Source organism: Pteropus medius, unplaced genomic scaffold (genome assembly GCF_902729225.1).
Source record: "Pteropus medius unplaced genomic scaffold, Ma_sr-lr_union100, whole genome shotgun sequence".
In the NCBI taxonomy this organism is placed as follows: Eukaryota; Metazoa; Chordata; class Mammalia; order Chiroptera; family Pteropodidae; genus Pteropus; species Pteropus medius.
The window spans coordinates 2,019,137-2,039,269 of NW_024351546.1; the positions used below are offsets into that span (position 1 = coordinate 2,019,137).

Below are 20,133 nucleotides of genomic sequence, written 5' to 3' on the forward strand. Positions count from 1 at the left end.
TTCAAAATACAACTCTACCAGGCTATACTGGACCCTGGTAGAGATGACTAGGGGACTCAAGTGACTGTGAGGGAAGAGCTGCTCCTGAAAAACTGAGTTCTATCATCAGGCCCACGAAGTCATAAGCTCAGGTGGGCTCAGCAGCCATCCAGTTAAGACTGTTAAGTGATCCATTGTAGATCTACATCATCTATCACTGTTGCACCAGTGCCTCTCCCTTGTTCACACCTACAGCTGACTGGGGAGTCTCTCATGACCAGCTGACAAATAAGGGAAAAGGCTAAGCTTTATCAGAAATGAGCTGCATCATTTATCAGATACAATGCCTTGGGGGCGGGGAGAGGGAGGGAAGGGAGAGCCATTCTGAGACCTTGAGGATGAAAGCCACAGGCTGAAGCTAGTGAAACCAGAAGTTGAGAAGGAGACTTGTCCTTGATCATGTTAGTGTTAGATGCCCACTGATGTGAGAAAAATAAAACCCCAAGGTGATGTGCATCCAGAGTGAGTCCAACATGGTTATTGGCTGGAGTCCTTGGTTCCTCACTCTGTAGGCTGGCCACAGGGCTGCCTGTGTGTCCTCAGGACATGGCAGCCAGCTTCTCTTAGAGTGAGTTATCTGATGAAGAAGGAGAGAGGAAAGCAAAGCAACAGAGCTTTTTATAATTTAGTCTCTGAAGGACATCTAATCATTTGTCACATGCTGCTGGTCATGCAGACCAACTCTGGTATAATGTGGCAGATCACATAAAGGTGCGAATACCAGAAGTAGGGATCATTGCAGGCCATAATAGAGGCTGCCCCCACCCTTTTCCACCTTGCCATTTCTTCTCCCTCCTCCTATTAGCATTTAAACATGCCCAAGTGTCTCTCATCTCAAAAAAAAGCCCCACATCCCACTCCAGTTTTGTACTGCCCATGTCCCACAGCCCAACTTCTCCAAATAATTGTCCAAATTCACCCTTCTTACCTCCCGGCACCCCACTCCTCAACACACTTCAATGTGGTGTCTGACACTGATTATGGCATGAACTGGCTCTTACCAGGGCCACTCATTGGCTCCTGGTCCTTGCCAAACTTGACCTCTTGGCAGCTTGTCACCTGCTGTTCCCATCTACCACCTTGTCTCCCCTGGCTGGCAGCCTCCAAGTAGCCTCCAGTGATCTCCTCTCCTTGACAGTGGGCTGAACCTAGTGACTTACTTCTAACAAACAGGATATGGCAAAAGTGATGGAATATCACTTCCAGGACATGGCCTCTGTTGTGTATGGGCTCTCTCACCCTCTTGTTCACTTGCTCTGAACAAAGCCAGCTGCCAATTTGTGAGATGCCCTATAGAGAGGCTCACATGGCAAACTGAGGAGGCCCCCACCCAAGAGCCAGTATGAAACCCAAGTTCTCATCCTATATTCTAGGAGGAACTTAATCTTGCCACATGAGGGAGCTTGAAAGCAGGGCCTGCCTGAGCTGAGCCTTCAGATTAGACCAGGGCTCTGGCCAGCACCACCAGTGCAGGCTGTGAGAGCCCTTGAGGCAGAGGATCCAGCTAAGCTGAGCCCACATCCAGACCCACAGCTACTGAGATAATACATGGTAATTGTTTTTACCTGCTAGATTTCCAGATAATTTGTTACGCTGAAATAGATAATGTAATCCCACCCATCATCTCTTCTCTGGCTTCTCCTTTAGTGGCTCCCAATATCACAACTCCTGTCCAGTATCCTTGGTGCCTCTTAACTGTAAAAGTTTCCCGGGACCCAGGCCTGGGCCTTCTCTCCTCACTGCACTATCTGGTTATACAACCACTGCTAAGGCCATCTACGGCTACAACCCAAACTCCCTCTTGAGCCCCAGACCATAATATCAAATGGCCTCTGGATATCTCTACTCGAGGCCCATGTCCAACACAGCCAGAAACAAATTCGTCTTTTCCCCAAAACTTGTCTTCCTCCTGCATTCTGCATCTCAGAAATGATGCCATCATCCATCTCGTCTCCTAAGCAGAATCCTGGTATTATCCTGGATGCCTCCCTTTTGTTATCCATCTCCTAAATTTCTCCTGGATATTTTAAGCCCTCATCATCCCTCCTGCCCTATGTCCTGGGTCCCACTCAGAGATGCTTATTCACTGCACAAAAATATCAAGAGGATTGTGATCCAGCCCTCCCCACCCCCCGGCTCACCAAGGGACCTGCCTTAGCTGGAGCCACATGTAACTGGAGGAAAAACCGCAACAACACCTTCAACCTGGTTCAATCCACCTCCGAGGGACAGCCTAAGGGATTTTCCTAAAACTCACATTGGTTATCCTCTCACTTGCTCAAAATCCTTCTGTGGCTCTCCATCGCCCTCAGAATAAAGCTCCAACTCCCTAGAAAGACTTGGAGAACTTTTGTGACCTAGGCTCTGCAACCTCAAGTCTTGTCCCTTCCTGGGCATCGCAAGCTGTGTAACCGGAACTGTGGCACTGCTTGCAGATCATCACTGTGCCATGCTCACTACATCTTTATAAACGTCGTTCTTCCCATCTAGAACATCCCTGCATTTTGCTCCCCTTGGTGAGGCTAACTCCTACTATAACATCAGAAGCGGCTTCCTACAATCCTGGAGTGTTTTCTGTGCTTGGAGTAATCAGCCTGAGAGCTTTTGGAGAAGCCGAAACTGACTATCCACTCAGAAAGTAAGAAGATCTCAGAAAACAAGGCTCTGAACCTCAGTTGCCTCATCTATAAAGCGGCCAAACCGTGACCAAGGTCAGGCAGTCAGCAGGTGGAGCTTGTCTTAAGTACCCGCACCAGCAGCTTCAGCTCCCAAACCTCTAGTGACGACAGCGCTGCGTATGCGGCCGCGTACGCCTTCGCGGCCAGGGGCAAGGGCCTCCAACCTCCTGAGCAGGGCGATTCCGGGCGTTGTGGGCGGGGTCTTCAGCCATCCTGGACGCGTCCGCCCCCCGCGCGCCAGAGTGACGCAAGTAGGTGCTGACGTCATGACGCCATGTTCCGTCAGACGCTTCCCCGGCTCGGGCAGGTCACGTGAGCCACTTTTCGCGCGAAAACTGGTTGTGGGAGTAGTCGAGTGGAGCGCGGCGCTGAAATGGCGGTGAGTGTGCGCGTGCTGGGCGCGCTGTTGGTCCCCGCGGCCCGCACATCTTCACGGCCTGGGGCGTGGACGGTGCGGGGCGCGTGCCCCAGCAGCAAGGGCAGCGCGGGGTAGGGGGATGCTACGCGCCTCTCGTCCTCTCTCTTGTCTGCTCTCCTGCGCCTGCCCGAGATCGTTCTTCCAGTTGGAGTTGGGCCCCTGGGCTTTGGCTGGGAACTGATTTCTCTCGGGGTCTGCAAAGCCAGAGGGCCCCACACCAATCAAGTCCTGATAATGCCGCCTCCCACACCCCAGCCTGAAATTAGACTCCCGAAGCGAACCCAGCCCGCCTGGCCACCGTCATTTATTCACTCTTCACAAGCTTGTCGGACGCCCTCTCTGTGCTTGGCGCTGGGTGTACACAAGACAGGGTCCTGCATCTTTGTGCAGTCCTTATTGTAATTTTTTTTTTCTTTAGTCTTTTTGTCTCGTTTACTGTCTGACCCCTCCACCAGCCTGTAAGCATCAGATCATTTATGTTTTGGTTGCCCTTGTATAGAGGTGTCTGGCACAGTATGGGTGCTCACATGGGTGGGAATGCATGCTACCGAGAGGAATAGACTATAAACAGATACATAAACAAATGAGATATCCTAGTTATTTGTCATGGAGAAAACAGGGTATTGTGAATGACCAGATATTCGAGGAAGTGATATTTGAGCTGGTTCATGTGTGTTGAGAAACCCCTGGCTCAGCTCAGAGAGCATTCCATGTAGGGGGAACAGCAAGTGCAAAGTCTTGAGGCTGCAAGGGGATTGGTGTGGTGGAGGGCAGAGAGGGTAACTGGTAGGGAAGACCACCTTATAGGAAACTAAGTCAGCCCTCACTTTCTTGATCTTCCCTTGCAGGAATCATCTGAGTCTTTCACCATGGCCTCCAGCCCAGCCCGGCGTCGGCGAAGCAATGATCCTCTCACCTCCAGCCCTGGACGAAGCTCTCGGCGCACAGATGCCCTGACCTCTAGCCCTGGCCGTGACCTTCCTCCCTTTGAGGATGAATCTGAGGGGCTGCTAGGCACAGAGGGGCCCCTGGAGGAAGAGGATGGAGAGGAACTTATCGGAGATGGCATGGAGAGGTACTTTCATTCAGGGCCCTGAACTCGGCAGATCGTTTTGCAAAGAGCCCATTGTGTGTCAGCAGCCTTGCTTTGGGTTCTGGGAAGCAGGCAAATTAGAGCATCGTGACTTTGAGAGAATCTTGGTTCAGGTATGCGGGGAGATAGACAGGTTCATGGGGCCACAGTGGAGGTCCATGTAACTTGCTATATCTAAGACTATACTCTAAGGCCTGGATAAGCCCCAACTCCATAAGATGTGCACCCTAGGGGATGCAAGGGGTCTCTAACCTGGTGGGTCACATCAGGGCTGCCAACCAGGGGGGACGGGAAGCAGGCAGCCGAGTTTTTCTGCAGCTTCAAAAAAACAATGGACATGGCTGATTAACTGCGATTTAGATTCAATTCAGCAAATAGTTATTGTGCCTAATCTGTACCAGGCCTTCTATTAGATATTTTCACACTTATTAGTAAATTTATAAACATGTATTAAAAGTTATTGAGGCTTAACGCTAAGACAGTAGAGTAAGCTCTGCAAGGAAGCAAAGTTAGATTTCTACTGCAGCCTTACCCCATATTTACAACCAGGATTTGGTAGATGCATCAGTAGAATTGTGTGTATGCCTAGGAGCCTCATGAAGAGTCTCCTTTGGGCCTTTCTTTTCTGGGACTTGGGGTTCCAAACTTGGTGTGTGTAAACAGGACTGTACAGGCCATCTCACATTCCACAGGGAGTGCCCTTTGTGAGTCATCTCATGAACTGTCAAGGGCACTCTGGACCATTTGGATCTTTGCTTTAAGCACTGTCACCCTGGACGATCATACTGGGTGTGCAGCACATGCCATACTGTAGAGGGAATAAGGAGTCTTGGGACAAATCAGCCCTAGATGGGTCCTTGTGCAGTGTGGAATTATTCTTATCCTCTACTCCCTGTTTCCATCTCCTTCTTCCTTTCAGAGAATGAGAGGAGAGGCCCTTTGCAGGGACCTCTGGATAGTTATCTGAGGCTACCTCTGGTAGCTGGGCCCAGTTAGACTTTGTTTTTGTGGATTTGTAAGAAACATGTTTGCTGATCTATAATTTATATATTATAAAATTCACTCTTCGTAAGAATACAATTCATTGCTTTTTAGTTAATCTTCTGAGTTTGGCAACCATCACTACACTTTAGTTTTAGAACATTTCCTTGTTGGGAACGTTCATCCCAGTAAAACCCCTTGTGCCTGTTTACAGTTAGTCCTGGTTCCTATCCTACTCCTAAGCAGCCATTAATCTAACTTTCTGTCTCTTCAGATTTGCCAGTTCTGACCATTTCACACAAATGGAATCATAATACATGACCTTTTATGACAGGCTTTTTTGCATTAGTGTGGTTTTCAAGGCCCATCTGTGTTTTAGCATGTGTCAGTACTTCATTCCTTTTTGTTGCTGAATAATGTTCCATTGTATGGCTAGACTACATTTTATTCATAATCAGTTGATATACATTGGGTCCTTTGCACTTTTGTGCACTTATGAATAATATTGCTATGAAGTTTTGATGTGAACATGTGTTTTTAATTCTCTTCAGCAACTATCAAGGGATGAAATTGCTGGGTTATAGCTATGATTACTCTTTTGAAGAACTGCTAGACTGTTTTCCAAAGCCGCTGTACTATTTTACATTCCCACAAGTGGTATATGAAGGTTCCCATTTCTCCACATTCTTGCCAACACCTGTTATTTTCTGTTTTTTGATAATAGCCATCCTAATGGATGTGAGGTGGTATCTCATTAGGGTTTTAATTTACCTTTTTCTGATGATTAATGATGTGGAGCACCTTTTAACATGCTTGTTGGACATTTACATATCTTTGGGAAAAGGTCTGTTTGGGTCATTTACTTGTTTATTATTGAGTTGTAAGAGTCTTTTAAAATTTATTCTGGATACAAGTTCTTCATCTGATACGTGATTTGCAAATGTTTTCTCAATCTACAGCTCATCTTTTTCATTTTATAAATTGTATGTTTTGAGGCAGAAAAGTTTTTAATTTCGATGAAGTCCAATTTACCAATTTTTTAATGGACCAATTAGAATTTCACTGAGGACATTTCATGTGTCTTAAAATTTTTTTGAGGAGTCAGATACCTTTTCCCTGAGAATTTAAGAATTCAGAAATGGATCAGTCCAGGAATTTACCTGGCCTTGGGTACTGTTTCTGGCATCAGCACAATGGGATTACTTGTTCTGAGAATGTAGTTTGACAGTTTACTGCAAAAAACAAACAAAAAAACCCAAATGGTAGTAGTTCCCTGATCACCACTTACCTGAAAAAAAGAAAATTCTAAGAGGATTATCTTGGAGAGGTAGTGTGGTATCAGGGAACAAGCTTGAGATTTGTGGTTAGGCTGCATTTTGACACCTAGCTCTACTGAGTGACCATTGGCAAAAGACATATCATCCCCTAATGCTAATTTTCCTCATCTTTTAGATGGAGCAATGGTGTCCACCTCCAGGAATTGCAGAGAAGAGAGAGCAGGGCTTTGCTCTCAGGAGTTCCTTATTAAGGCACTTCGCCTTTAAATCACTGATAGATGACACTGTGGAAAATGAGTCCCTGGGGCGGGGGAGTCTTAGAGGAGCTGAGAGGCTTGAGCTAGTGGGTGGGCATTTTAGAGAGGCTGATTTGGCTGATGTGAATGAAAGACCTCAGGACTTGAAAGGGTTTGGCATTGTCAGAGAGAGAGAGAATTTCTACCCCATGGGGGACCTGGGGTTTGCTCTCTGAAAGGCCTTTCTGTGTGAAGGTTTCGTGGTTCCTCCAATCCTTATTGGGTGCTTAAAGCTGAATGGTGAGCCCTTCCCCCCTTCTTTTTATTGGAGAAAAATACATATACATAAAATTTCCCATCTTAACTATCTTTAAGTGTCCAGTTCAGTGATATTAAGTACACTCAGATTGTGCGACCATCACCACCATCTCCAGAATTTTTTTTATCTTGCCTAACTGAATTATACATTATATATCTTTGTATGACTTGCCTACTTCACTGAGCACAGTGTCCTCAAAGTTCATCCATGTTGTAGCATGCATCAGACTTTGCTTCTTTTTCGAGACAATACTAGTCCATTGTATGGGTAGACCACACCTGGTTTATCCATTGGAGATCCTTTTGAGCCTTCTCTCTTTTTGGCCTGGTGACTCTTCAGGCTTGCCCAGGCCAGGGCTCCTAAGCCTTCTGAACCAGGCCAAGTTCCTGGGTTGTGTTTGGGTCATTTTGTTTTTGTTTTTTAATGCTAACATTTGGGGGTCTCTCAGGGACTACCGAGCCATCCCAGAGCTGGACACCTACGAGGCTGATGGACTGGCTCTGGATGATGAGGATGTAGAGGAGCTGACAGCCAGTCAGAGAGATGCAGCGGAGCGGGCCATGCGGCAGCGTGACCGTGAGGCTGGCCGGGGCCTGGGCCGCATGCGCCGTGGGCTTCTGTATGGTATGTTGAGATGTCTGCACCCCCGAGGGCTGGTCCTGCTTACAGTGCCTAGGGGAACTGGGAAGGAGTGCTCAGGAAGACTTAACTCGAAGACATTCCTTTCGCCCTCAGACAGCGATGAGGAGGATGAAGAGCGCCCTGCTCGGAAGCGCCGCCAGGTGGAGCGGGCCACAGAGGACGGTGAGGAGGATGAGGAGATGATCGAGAGTATTGAGAATCTGGAGGACCTGAAGGGCCACTCCGTGCGCGAGTGGGTGAGCATGGCAGGGCCCCGGCTGGAGATACACCACCGCTTTAAGAACTTCTTGCGCACCCATGTGGACGGCCATGGCCACAATGTCTTCAAGGAGCGCATCAGTGACATGTGTAAAGGTGAGGCTTCTGTACTCCCAGCCTCTGTTTACTATAGTTCACCTTACAAAACTCTTCCTGCAGAAAGTTATTGCTTTGGCCCTGTAAGGGCACATTTAATAGAGACATGAAGTACAAGGAGCATTAAATTACTTGCCTGTTGCTTGACAGGAGCTAGCACCTGGCACCCATGATGTCCATCTTTCAGAAAAATACAAAAAGTATTGTGAGTCTATACTAGGATGCTCCAGCCAACTGTCCATGGAGTGTTTTCTAACATGCTTAAAATTTGGCAGATTTTACCTAAAGATCTGATTACTATTTTGATCAGAAAGCAACGGCATATTTCTCGTGACAGGAATTAATTTTAAAAGGAGGCATGCAAATCTTGGTTTCCTGTTGTCCCCTCTACTCTATTTGTCTTAAATTTGACACAGTTTATTCATAGGTTTCTTTCCTGGCTCTTGCAGGCATTTCTAGTTGCAACCCTGCTATACTAGGTACTCTCCATGTATTATTTTACTTAATCTCCCTAGCGACTTCGTACTCTGTGTGACATTTCCATTTTATAGATTGGGAAGTTGAGGCTCAGGATATGTCTCTAAATCTAAGTCACATAGCTAAAGCAAGGTGGCCTTAGAAATGAGAGCTAAGCTTTCCTGCTTGAAGTCAAGGATCTGGGTGAGCAGGCTCCCTCCTCGCACAGTGAGATGGGAATTGCCTTCTCCGACTCAGCGCTCAGTCTCTGTTACCGCCTCTAGAGAACCGGGAGAGCCTGGTGGTGAACTATGAGGACCTGGCAGCCAGGGAGCATGTCCTGGCATACTTCCTGCCAGAGGCACCAGCAGAGCTGCTACAGATCTTTGACGAGGCTGCCCTGGAGGTCGTGCTGGCCATGTACCCCAAGTACGACCGCATTGCCAGCCGCATCCATGTGCGCATCTCCCACCTGCCTCTGGTAGAGGAGCTGCGCTCACTGAGGTGAGCTGAGGGCAGGGCGGGGGCCGAGGTCTGGTCCTCTGTACTGTAGTTCAGGCACCATTCAAGAGGGTGGTGTGGGTAGATGGCTGTAGCTAAGGAGAGCCCTCACTTGTGAGTTCTGGCTTGCACAGGGGTGGGGTGCAATGGATCTGGTGGCACTGGGCCCCGAATTTTTGGGATCTTATGTTGGAATGCCTTCACATGGAACTCCTCTCTGGAGGGTGTGGGTCAAGCATTGGGGCTCCAGACCTCTGATATGCCCTCTCATTTCCACAGGCAGCTGCACCTGAACCAGCTGATTCGTACCAGTGGAGTGGTGACCAGCTGCACAGGCGTTCTGCCCCAGCTCAGCATGGTCAAGTACAATTGTAACAAGTGCAGCTTTGTACTAGGGCCCTTCTGTCAGTCCCAGAACCAAGAAGTGAAGCCCGGCTCCTGCCCTGAGTGCCAGTCAGCTGGCCCTTTTGAAGTCAACATGGAAGAGGTGAGCAAGCACACAGCACTGGCTGCTGGCTGTCATTCATATCTCAGGGGTCCCCAGTACTCAGGGCCTGCCTGATCTCTTAGGCAGTTTGGAAATCAGCATGGGCAGCCGAGGGAAGCAAGAAGGTATCGTATATTGGCCACACCCGGGGGCAAACCAGATCTCTCGGCCAACATGTTCAGTTTGGCCCATTTTTAAAAATTCGAGTCAGTATTTAAAAATAAGATGATTTGTTTAAAACATCCAAGTTTTTGGCTTCTCTTGAAAAATAAGATCTGGTTAAACTGCACCCTTAGTAGGGCAACTGCTTTCTAGTCTCTTATTCCATGGGGCACCTGCAGTCCCATCGAGACTTCCTCTTGACATATCTGGTACCTGCCTCTCTGGACCTTTGGTTGGGAGCCCCAGGATCGTAACCACGTAGACACTATTGTGCCCTATTCAAGAGACGCTGCCAAAAGCCTCTGGGCCTTAAGACCCCAGGCAGGTAACATATGCCTTTGTACTGGAACAACTTCATCTGTAAAGTTGAGGTCATCATGGTACTTGCAGTGCATGCCTAGACATCCTTTGTGCCTAGTGGCCCTGAGTATTAGCTGCTGACCTCTACTGCTCTATGCTTCTGAGGAGTGCCCTATCCAGAGCCACCTTGCCAGAAAAAGCCTGGGAGGTTGTGCTTATGATCCCACTGCTAAAAACCTGCTTAAAAGTTTAAGTGTGCCTTGCCTGGTGAGAGACACCTGCAAAACTGGACTTCAGCTGAGCCCATGCCTCTGCCCAGGTTTCCTTGCCCTGTCTACCTTCCCTCCTTTACAGATTCCACTTTCACAAATGTCTCTTGCACCAGAGCAGAGTTTGGGGCTCTGCTTCTAGGGAACTTGAGACAGTAATTAGTAGAGGATTAATAATTATAGCTGACATTTCTGGAGTACTTGGCAGGTGCCAGGTGAAACATTTAGTTTCATCATACTCTATATGGCAGGTACTGTTACCCTGTTTTACCAGTGAAGAAACTGGCTGGGTTTACCCAGCCAGGAAGTGACTCAGAATTAGAAGTCAGGCATTTTGACCCAGAGTATATGTTTTTAACTGCTATATTATGTGGTCTCTTTTCTAGATAAATAAGACATTAAATTGCATGGCACAGTGGTGGCATACGATACTTGACAGTCAGCTCAAACTAATATAATTTGCCATTTCTCAAGCATCGATTTAAGTGTTTTGTATGTATTACTTGATTTAAGCCTCACTGGAATGTTGCTGTTGGCAGTATTAGCATTCCAGAGAATTAGTATTGCAGAGAAGGCGCAGAGAGATTCGCTTGCCTAAGATCACACAGTGTAAGCCACAGAGCAGGATCTGAAACTAGGCAGCCTAGCCTCAGCATTTATACACATAAGGGCTCAGCTTTGCGGCATGTTAACAGATGCTTGACTGTCCAGCAGTAAGGAGGTATCCAGAAGGGTGGTGGCAGGAGTGGTGGCAGGAGTGGGGACTGTCCACTGATATGCTGGTCACAGTGGGCTCACTCCCTGTCATCTTCGGCTCTCTGTTTCCTAGTCATTAGATGGGAATAACAACACTACTTGCTCTCTCTGTCACGGGGCCGCAGTCAAGGTCAGGCAACATAATTCAGTGCTTGAAGTCTGCCACACAAGGACAGGCCCTGTGACTGTTTGTTTGTCCCTTGCAGACCATCTATCAAAACTACCAGCGCATCCGCATTCAGGAGAGTCCTGGCAAAGTGGCGGCCGGCCGGTTGCCCCGTTCCAAGGATGCTATTCTCCTCGCTGATCTGGTGGACAGCTGCAAACCAGGAGATGAGATAGTATGTGACCAGGAGTAGGCTGGGAGGGAACTGAGTTGCTTAAGGAAGTTCGAGCATTTGTGGCGGGGCAGGGAGGGATTGATGACAGCCGAGAAGTCGGCTGAGATGAGTCGCTCCTTGTACTGGACTGGCCAGCTGGAACTCTGGATTGAGGACTAATTGTGCTTTGGTTTTGCTGAGTTTCTCTTGTCTGTAGCATGGAGGACTTGGAAGAGAAATAATTGGATGAAACCAGGTGTGGAGGTGAGCCCAGCTCCCACTTTGACCCTGGGGCTGGTCCCTCTGACCACATGGTCTCCCCATTCCCCAGGAACTGACCGGCATCTACCACAACAACTACGATGGCTCCCTCAACACTGCCAATGGCTTCCCCGTCTTTGCCACGGTCATCTTAGCCAACCATGTGTCCAAGAAGGACAACAAGGTTGCCATGGGAGAACTGACTGATGAAGATGTAAAGATGATTGCCAGCCTCTCAAAGGACCAGCAGATCGGGGAGAAGGCAGGTGGAGGTCCTGTGGGGCTGCTGCACTCTGCGATATGATACTCTCAAGATCCATTTATGTCACAAATGGCAATATTTCATCTTCTCATGGCTGAGTAGTATTCCATTGTATATATGTACCACATCTTTATTCACTCATCCATTGAAAGAACTTGGTTTGTTTCTATGCCTCACTCTCTGTATTTATCATATTTCTCCATCACAACCCAGTCAGGAGCCAGCACTTATATAAATGTCTCATTTAGAGCTCACAGACTCCTGTGAATTGGGTAGTATTATCTTTTCCATTTGAGGAAACTGAGACTCAGGCCACAGAGCTCTTGTGAAGGGTCTTCCTGCTGTCCAAGCCTGTGTCTTGTCTCCTTTCTGTTCTTGGTCTGCAACCTTGGGGTAGTCCTTTCTGAACTGGGAGAACATAAAGGAGTCAGACCGAAGTTCTTTTAAGCTCTAAAGTTCTGTGATTCTCAGAGCCAACTAATGACAAGCCCCAAGGTAGAGGGTAGGGCTTAATGCCAGGGCCTGGTGGAGTGGGTACTTTAGGGCTGGAGACATCCTAATCCCCTGAGACCGGATGGAGCACGTGGGTGATCTGTGCATGTCAAGTTGGCAAGGACTTGAGAGCAGAGATCTTGTTCTCATGGTTCTCTCCCTCCTTCCCTCAGATTTTTGCCAGTATTGCTCCTTCCATCTACGGGCATGAAGACATCAAGAGAGGCCTGGCACTGGCTCTTTTTGGAGGAGAGCCCAAAAACCCAGGTGAGCAGCCTCTTATAGCAGGGGTCCCCAACCCTTGGGCCATGGACCTGTACTGGTCTATGGCCTATTAGGAGCTTGGCCACACAGCAGGAGGTGAGTGGCAGGCAAGCAAAGCTTCATCTGGATTTGCAGCCGCTCCCCAGTGCTAGCATCACCACTTCAGCTCCACCTCAGATCATCAGGCATTAGATTCTCATAGGAGCACCAGTCCCTGGTGCCAGAAAGGTTGAGGACCATTGTGGAGTTCGTAGGAGCCAGGTTCTAGGTGTCAGACAAGGTGGGACTCTGTATTTAAAGCCCTGGTGCTAGAGGAGCAAGCATGTGTTAAGAGGAGGCCAGACTGTGCGGCTTAGTCATCATAGGGGGAACATAGCCTGTGCGCCTGGCAATTTGAGCATCAGGGTGTCCCTAGCTCCATTACTGTCTTCCTTTGTGATTTTAGCAAATTCACCTTTGCTTCTCTTTTATTTAAAAAACTTTTATCTTTTAAGTTAAGTTTTAACTATAAAAGTAATACTTGAACATGTATTTACATTATATTCTTTTAAATTGTTAGATGTCACAGAAAGGCCAAAGTCACTGTTGACCATTCTATCTAATCCTAGTCCCCTTCCCGTAGGTTACTCCTCTCATCAATGTGCTGTATGTACTCCCAGACTGTTGGCCATTCATAGATTTATATGCATACTTAGAAAACACAGGGTTTCATAAGACACGTATGTTTCTATTTACAGTTTCCTATATGTGTGCCTAAGTGACTATGCATAATATACTTAGCTTACTTTTTCTCAGTAACACATCTTGTCATCTTTTGATATTAGTGCATACATAGCAAGTTCATTTTTTTAAGTTACTGTATCATGGTCCATAGAGCATAGTATGTTTCGTTACCCTTCTAGTTGGAGAACATTTAAATTGCTTCCAGTTTTTTCCATTTACAAAGAACATCTTTACACATACTTATACACTCATTTTTCTGACTTTAGTGCTCAGAAGTGGGATTTCTGGTCCTAGGGTATTGCATCCTTGTCTGGAGAGAATATTCCTTCGCCATTCATAATAGTCTGAGAAATTGGAGATAAGCCCTATACCCCTGACCTCCCTTTCGTCCCCACTCCTCTGTTCCCATCCTTGCCTCCTCCAGGGGGCAAGCACAAGGTGCGAGGTGACATCAACGTGCTCTTATGTGGAGATCCAGGCACAGCCAAGTCTCAGTTCCTCAAATACATTGAGAAAGTGTCTAGCCGTGCCATCTTCACCACTGGCCAGGGAGCTTCAGCTGTGGGCCTCACGGCATATGTCCAACGGCACCCTGTCAGCCGGGAGTGGACCTTAGAAGCTGGGGCCCTGGTTCTGGCTGATCGAGGAGTATGTCTTATCGATGAATTTGACAAGGTGGGTCCACTCATGCATGTGGTGTGATTCAGGGTTTGTTGGCTTAGCCCTCAGTTGGTGGGGAACAAGGGTTACTGGGATGTATTGGGGAGAATCAAGCATTTGACTCTTACAGATGAATGACCAGGACAGAACTAGCATCCACGAGGCCATGGAGCAGCAGAGTATCTCCATCTCAAAGGCTGGCATTGTCACCTCCTTGCAGGCTCGCTGTACTGTCATTGCTGCTGCCAACCCCATAGGTATACTGGGCACGATAGCCAGTGGGGCTCGGGGCTTGCTAAAGTGGACAAGACTCAGACCCTGTCTTCAGGAATCAGGAACCCACAGCACCTCTCATCCACTCACAACTCTGAGTTAGGAATTAAGCAACAAAAAGCACTTTTCCTGTGTGTTCTGCCAGAGCGGGAAGTAGAACCCCTGGGTTTTTGTTGAGCCATATTCTCAGAACCACCTGTGACCATTCTTTTCAAAAGACCGGGAAGAGGAATCTAGTGTGTTGACTGAGTGGGGTTGGAGTTGGTTGTCGGTCCTAGCTAGCAAGTGCTTAGAGATCCCAGGTACCCTCACCTATCTAGTTGGCTGTTTCTGTTGGGAGACAGGTATCTTCTGTCTCAGGGCTGTTTCGGGCTGTTGCTTGGGGAAAAGTCCCTTTTCTGTGTCTTATCTGGAATACCTGACAGACAGCAGGCACTGAAAGTCCATCTTCTTCTAGTTCCTTTGCCAGAGTCCTTCCCCTTCTGTCACTGAAACAACTGGGATTAGAAAACTTTTTGTAGTTAGAAGGAAGAGGATCTGGGGGAGGATGAGCCCTGATGGAGAGTGCTTTTGTGTTACAGGGGGCCGCTATGACCCATCACTGACCTTCTCAGAAAACGTGGACCTCACAGAGCCCATCATTTCCCGCTTTGACATTTTATGTGTGGTGAGGGACACAGTGGACCCAGTACAGGTACACAACCCTGTGTCTTAGGTTCCATGCAGTAAGTTCTGGGGACCTCGAGTGAGACTTAGAGCCTCTCTTGTGCCAGGCATGGAGAAATGGGCATCACATGCACCATGGTGTTTTTCATTCTTTCTCGTGTTCAGAAATCATCCTTGATATCTCTCTCCTTCACTGCCCCCTCTTCCCAGCCACCCACCCACACAGTCAACATCATCCATACTCTGCCACCAGTCCTGTTGGTCCGAACTCCTGAGTCCACCTGCTTCTTATTGCTTCTCTGCTACAACTAGAGACCCAACTTTTCTTGCTCTGACTGAAGTACTGCGGTGTCTCGTGGTTTGTCTCCTGGCTTCCACTCTCACTCCCATTAGACTGCCAGTTAGAAGCCATCCCGAGCCCATCTTTTGAAAGCATGTTGGGTCATGCCTTTCCTAGCAACTTTCCCTGTAATTCTGAAAGTCAACCATCTTTGCTGTGGCTGCTGGCCCTGTGAGATCATCTCTGCGCTTGTGCCTTCTCCTTGCTCCCCTCACTTCACACCTTAAAGATGCCGGGGCTTTGAACTTGTTCTTTTCCATTCCTGGAATACTGTTTTCCTGGATTGTGAGATGACAAGAGGCACTCCGGCAGCCTTAGCTAGAGGAGTCTCCTCAGGTCCTCACCCATTGCCCTATTTCTCTTCTTAGCATGTGTTACTTTCAATAGTTAATTTTAAAAACTGTGCACCTCCCCTCACTAGAAGGTAAGCTCTGAGAGGGCTCAGTCACGCTTACCGGTCGACCCTAGCACCTGGAGCTGCTGGGCACATAATAGGCTTAGGATATAAGTGTTGAGAACATCCTTCTCGAGCACATCAGCTTGCACTTCTTCTAGCTAGCTGACTTCTCAAGCCAAGCCACAAGACTTCCTCTCCTACTTGCCCTCTTCCATCTTGTCTTAGGATGAGATGCTGGCCCGTTTTGTGGTTGGCAGCCACATCAGACACCACCCCAGCAACAAGGAGGAGGAGGGGCTGGGCGGCGCCCCAGAGCCTACCATGCCCAACACATATGGCGTGGAGCCTCTGCCGCAGGAGGTCCTGAAGAAGTATATCATCTATGCCAAGGAGAAGGTCCACCCAAAGCTCAACCAGATGGACCAGGACAAGGTGGCCAAGATGTACAGTGATCTGAGGAAAGAATCCATGGTATGGGCCCAGGGACCTGGAGGGCTGGGCAGGGCGAGAGGCAGGCGGCAGCTTTCTCATCCACGAAGTCAGTTAATACAAAAAGTGATAAAGCAGAAAGGCCTTAAAAAAGAAACAACATACCTATCGTAAGTCTTTTGTTTTAGACAGCACTTAAATGTGCCTGCGTTTGTTTCTGTGGGTATAGGGCCAAGGTCTTTTGATGGCCACTGATTAAGTTCCATATTGACTTCGCGTAAATTTCATCCACATGAACACAGTGCTCTGAACTAGTTTCGGTTTTGCAGTGAAGTGAGGATTTAAAGGCAGCTTGCAAGCAATTGGAATGCAGAATCCTTGTAGACTGGCCTCTCACCCACCTAAGCAAGACAGCAACTTTCCCCATTTTTTTTAACCTTTTAACTTCAAGTCTTAGAGCATTCAACTTAGTTTTCATAGAAACAACAGCTTTATTTTCTGTTTCTCACTTACTGGATTATATAGTACTTAGTACATGACAGGAACAAGGATAGCTGGCCACCAGTATAACAGACTCTGGGATGCATATAAGTCAACTGGTGGGAGCAGAATGTGTAGGTATAATAGTGTCAGGCCATAGCATAGGCATCCACTGGGCACTACCATACTTTAAGAAGGAATGGAAAATGTGAACTCACCTGGTGGCTCTGTTGAGCACTTCTGCCATAGGATGGTTAGATGAGTTGGGGCTGCTAGCAGTGCCATTGTCCATTTTCCTTGCCTTTCTTTCTTGCCTGAGAAAACTGATGCTGTCCTCCTATCCAGGCAACAGGCAGCATCCCTATCACAGTGCGGCACATCGAGTCCATGATCCGCATGGCAGAGGCCCACGCGCGCATCCACTTACGGGACTACGTGATAGAGGATGATGTCAACATGGCCATCCGTGTGATGCTGGAGAGCTTCATCGACACACAGAAATTCAGCGTCATGCGCAGCATGCGGAAGGTGGGTGTGAGCTAAGGCGGGGCCACAGGAGCCACACCTGGGCATCTGAAGCACTGGCCAAGATGCTAGGCTTTGCCGTGCTGCCTGGCTGCAGAAGCTCCCTCATCTGCCTTCCTCACCTGTGGTGAAGAGTGTGGCAGGAGTGGATCTGATCATCCTGTAGTGACTCTGAGAGTCCCAGTAGGGAGAAATGGTTACTTTTGCTCTTTTCTCATGCAGACCTTTGCCCGCTACCTTTCATTCCGTCGTGATAACAATGAGCTATTACTCTTCATACTGAAGCAGTTAGTGGCAGAGCAGGTGATGTATCAACGTAATCGCTTTGGAGCCCAGCAGGACATTATTGAAGTGCCTGAGAAGGACTTGGTGGACAAGGTATGGGCACAGATGGGAGGTCGGGGGGAGGGCAGTGTTGGCTCCCTGGAGAGCTGTTAGTCATCTTTGGTCCTTGCTGTGTCAGTGCGTGTGTGGGCCTTGGATGAAGAGCTATTTATTGTTTATAACGTGCTGAGTACTATTCCATGCACTTACAATCTTGATAGCAGCCAAAAAAACATAAGTCCTTTTACTATCATCCCATCCTACAGAGGAGACAGCACAGGGCAAATGAATAACTCAGCTGAGCTCAAAGGGAGTTGACAGCTGAGATAGCAGGCCTATGTCTAGTTTCAGACCCTGACACAGCCAGCCTCTGCCCTGGTTGACTTTCCCTATAATGGCACTGAGAGCCCTGCCTGGCCTGGGCCTTAGATAGTGCAGTGAACCTAAGACTGTGTGGACTTGGGCTTTCTGGAGCCCATTCCCACAACTCACTTGATCTTTCCTCCTTCTAGGCTCGTCAGATCAACATCCACAACCTCTCTGCCTTTTATGACAGTGAGCTCTTTCAGATGAACAAGTTCAGCCATGACCTGAAGCGGAAGATGATCCTCCAGCAGTTCTGAGCCTCCATAGCAGCTCTCTTGATTCTGGCTGGGAAATCAGTTCTGGTGCTCACTTCGCTCTGCTTCAGGGACACAAAATCAAACTGCTGGGGGATACAGTGTGATGGGGGTCAGTGCTGGCAGCTGAACTCTCTGGCTTCCCCCAGTTTCCTGGGCTCAGGCTGTGGCTGGGAATGGTGGAATTTATTTCTTAGGCTCCATTTCTGCTTCTCTCACCATCTTGAGTGGGCATGTTTTGCCAGTGTTTCTTTTTCAACTGCTTGGTAATCCACCATTTCAAGGAAGTTTGCCTCCACTTTGTCCTAGGTCGAGTCCTAGGTATTCAGAATACCCACAGTGTTCTAGGTGACTGAGCATATAAGGGTGTTAGGCGAACTATTACCTTCTTGGAGTGAGTTCTGTGTCCTGCCTGCTTCAGCTACTTTGGCTGAAGAACACGTTTAAGGTATTGGTAGTGTTTTTCTAAACTCTGTATGCAGATTTTTCTAGCTTTCTATAAGTAGAGAAATGATGTGGGCAGAAGAGAGCACAACCCTCCTATGCTCTGTAATGACACAGTTTGGTTTCCTGCAGGAGGAAGGGTTGGAGGGGTTGATCTAGTAATTAGGACTACCCCTCACCATTTCTTTGTTCATCTGTTTTCTCCTACCTAACCATTTCTCCATTCTCTCGTTTTTACATTGTTTCTGTGGTTTAAGTTTTTAATAAAATTAAATAAAATCTAAATACTGGTATTGTTGGTCTCAATTCTGTCTTAATATAACCCAGGCTTTCCTAGATGTCTTCATGAGGAAGACTAGGAAAGAGTAGGTGTGGCTGAAGCATGCAGCAACAAGAAGTGATGGCAGAGTTGGGTGGAACATACCATGCCGGGCTTGCAGGCTGAAAGGAAAGCTTTTTCTTCTACTTAGAGAACACTTGTGACGTATGGGTATTCCACACCAGACAATTTTCTCGGGTCACAGACCAGGTGCCCTACAGTTTAACTCAGGTCTGACAGTAACTACCCGGAGTCAGCACAGACTAAAAGTTAAGGGCTCAGACCCACACGACTACCCCCACTTCAGATAAGTCACAAATAATCACCCACAACATCAGATTTGGTTACAAATTACAGGTTCCCATCCACTCCATCCTCAGGTTTGATAACTATAAAGGCTCACAGAACCCAGGGAAACAGTTCACTTACTGATTTATTTGGTATGAAGAGATACATAGGGTGAGGTCTGGAAGACGCCCTAGCATAGTACCTGTCCCCAGGGAATTTGGGATGCACCACCCTCTCCAGAAATGGATGTGTTCTTGTTCACCAGTCTGGAAGCTCTCCAACACCCTTCAGTTGGGGCTTTTTTATGGAGGTTTCATTAGGTAGACATGGTGATTAAATCATTGGCCATTAGGGGTGAAGCTCAACCTCCAACCTCTCCCTCCGCAGAGGTCAGGGGCTGGGGCTCAAAGTTCTAACCTGATCAATCATGGGATTGCTTTCCCTGGCAACCAAGCTCCATTTTTAGGGGCTTTCCAAAAGTCACCTCCTTAATATAAACTCAGCTGTAGTTGAGAGTCATTATGGGTAACAAAAAAACAAAAAACATCGCCTTTACTTCATGAGCTGTTTGTAGAGCTGGTTCAGAAAACATCGTAAAACCCAAATATTACAACAAAAGATGCCTCTATGGCTCTTATCTCTTAGGAAATTACAAGGGTGTTCTGGCCAGAAACCAGAGATGAACAAAATATACATTTCTTATCAATAGCACACAGGCGTAATAAGGCCTCGAGTCTGACTAGTAGGCAGCCTTAAGGGTTGTAAGCAAGAAAGTAACGTGGTCCAATGTATTTTTAGGGCGATCCCATCTGGTCATTGTAAATTGTACTGAAGGGAGAAAATAGGAAGAGTTGAGTGGAAGCCTGTGGTATAGCCTAGAGATGGTGGTGGTCTGGACTTGGGTGATGGGGAAAGTGGACATTTTAGATATATTCTGCAGGTAGATTAGTCAAGATTTAGTGATGAATAAGAAATGGGAGTGGTAGAAAAGAAATTATGTATGAAGACCAGATTTCTAGCTTGAGAAATAGACTGAGATTTAGTGGGAAGAACCAGGAGCTTCATTTCAGACATGTTG

General features: G+C 47.6%; 1 protein-coding gene across 1 annotated transcript; it reads left to right on the forward strand.

Moving 5' to 3' along the window:
- Positions 1-2,965: 2,965 nt before the first annotated feature.
- MCM2 (minichromosome maintenance complex component 2) lies at positions 2,966-18,735 on the forward strand. The gene is made up of 16 exons (XM_039843607.1): positions 2,966-3,096; positions 3,984-4,210; positions 7,490-7,665; positions 7,777-8,037; positions 8,778-8,997; positions 9,274-9,481; positions 11,175-11,309; positions 11,620-11,811; positions 12,477-12,570; positions 13,715-13,965; positions 14,081-14,207; positions 14,805-14,917; positions 15,852-16,097; positions 16,881-17,063; positions 17,283-17,438; positions 17,897-18,735. Exons 1-16 carry the CDS (start codon positions 3,091-3,093, stop codon positions 18,005-18,007), a joined length of 2,706 nt encoding a protein of 901 aa, XP_039699541.1. The 5' UTR covers positions 2,966-3,090; the 3' UTR covers positions 18,008-18,735.
- Positions 18,736-20,133: the final 1,398 nt, after the last annotated feature.

Bases quoted from the DNA above. Each gene is read 5' to 3' on its own strand.
- MCM2 (XM_039843607.1), top strand. The intron at 8,998-9,273 runs GTGAGCTGAGGG...TCATTTCCACAG, and splicing joins GAGGAGCTGCGCTCACTGAG to GCAGCTGCACCTGAACCAGC. The intron at 12,571-13,714 runs GTGAGCAGCCTC...TGCCTCCTCCAG, and splicing joins AGGAGAGCCCAAAAACCCAG to GGGGCAAGCACAAGGTGCGA.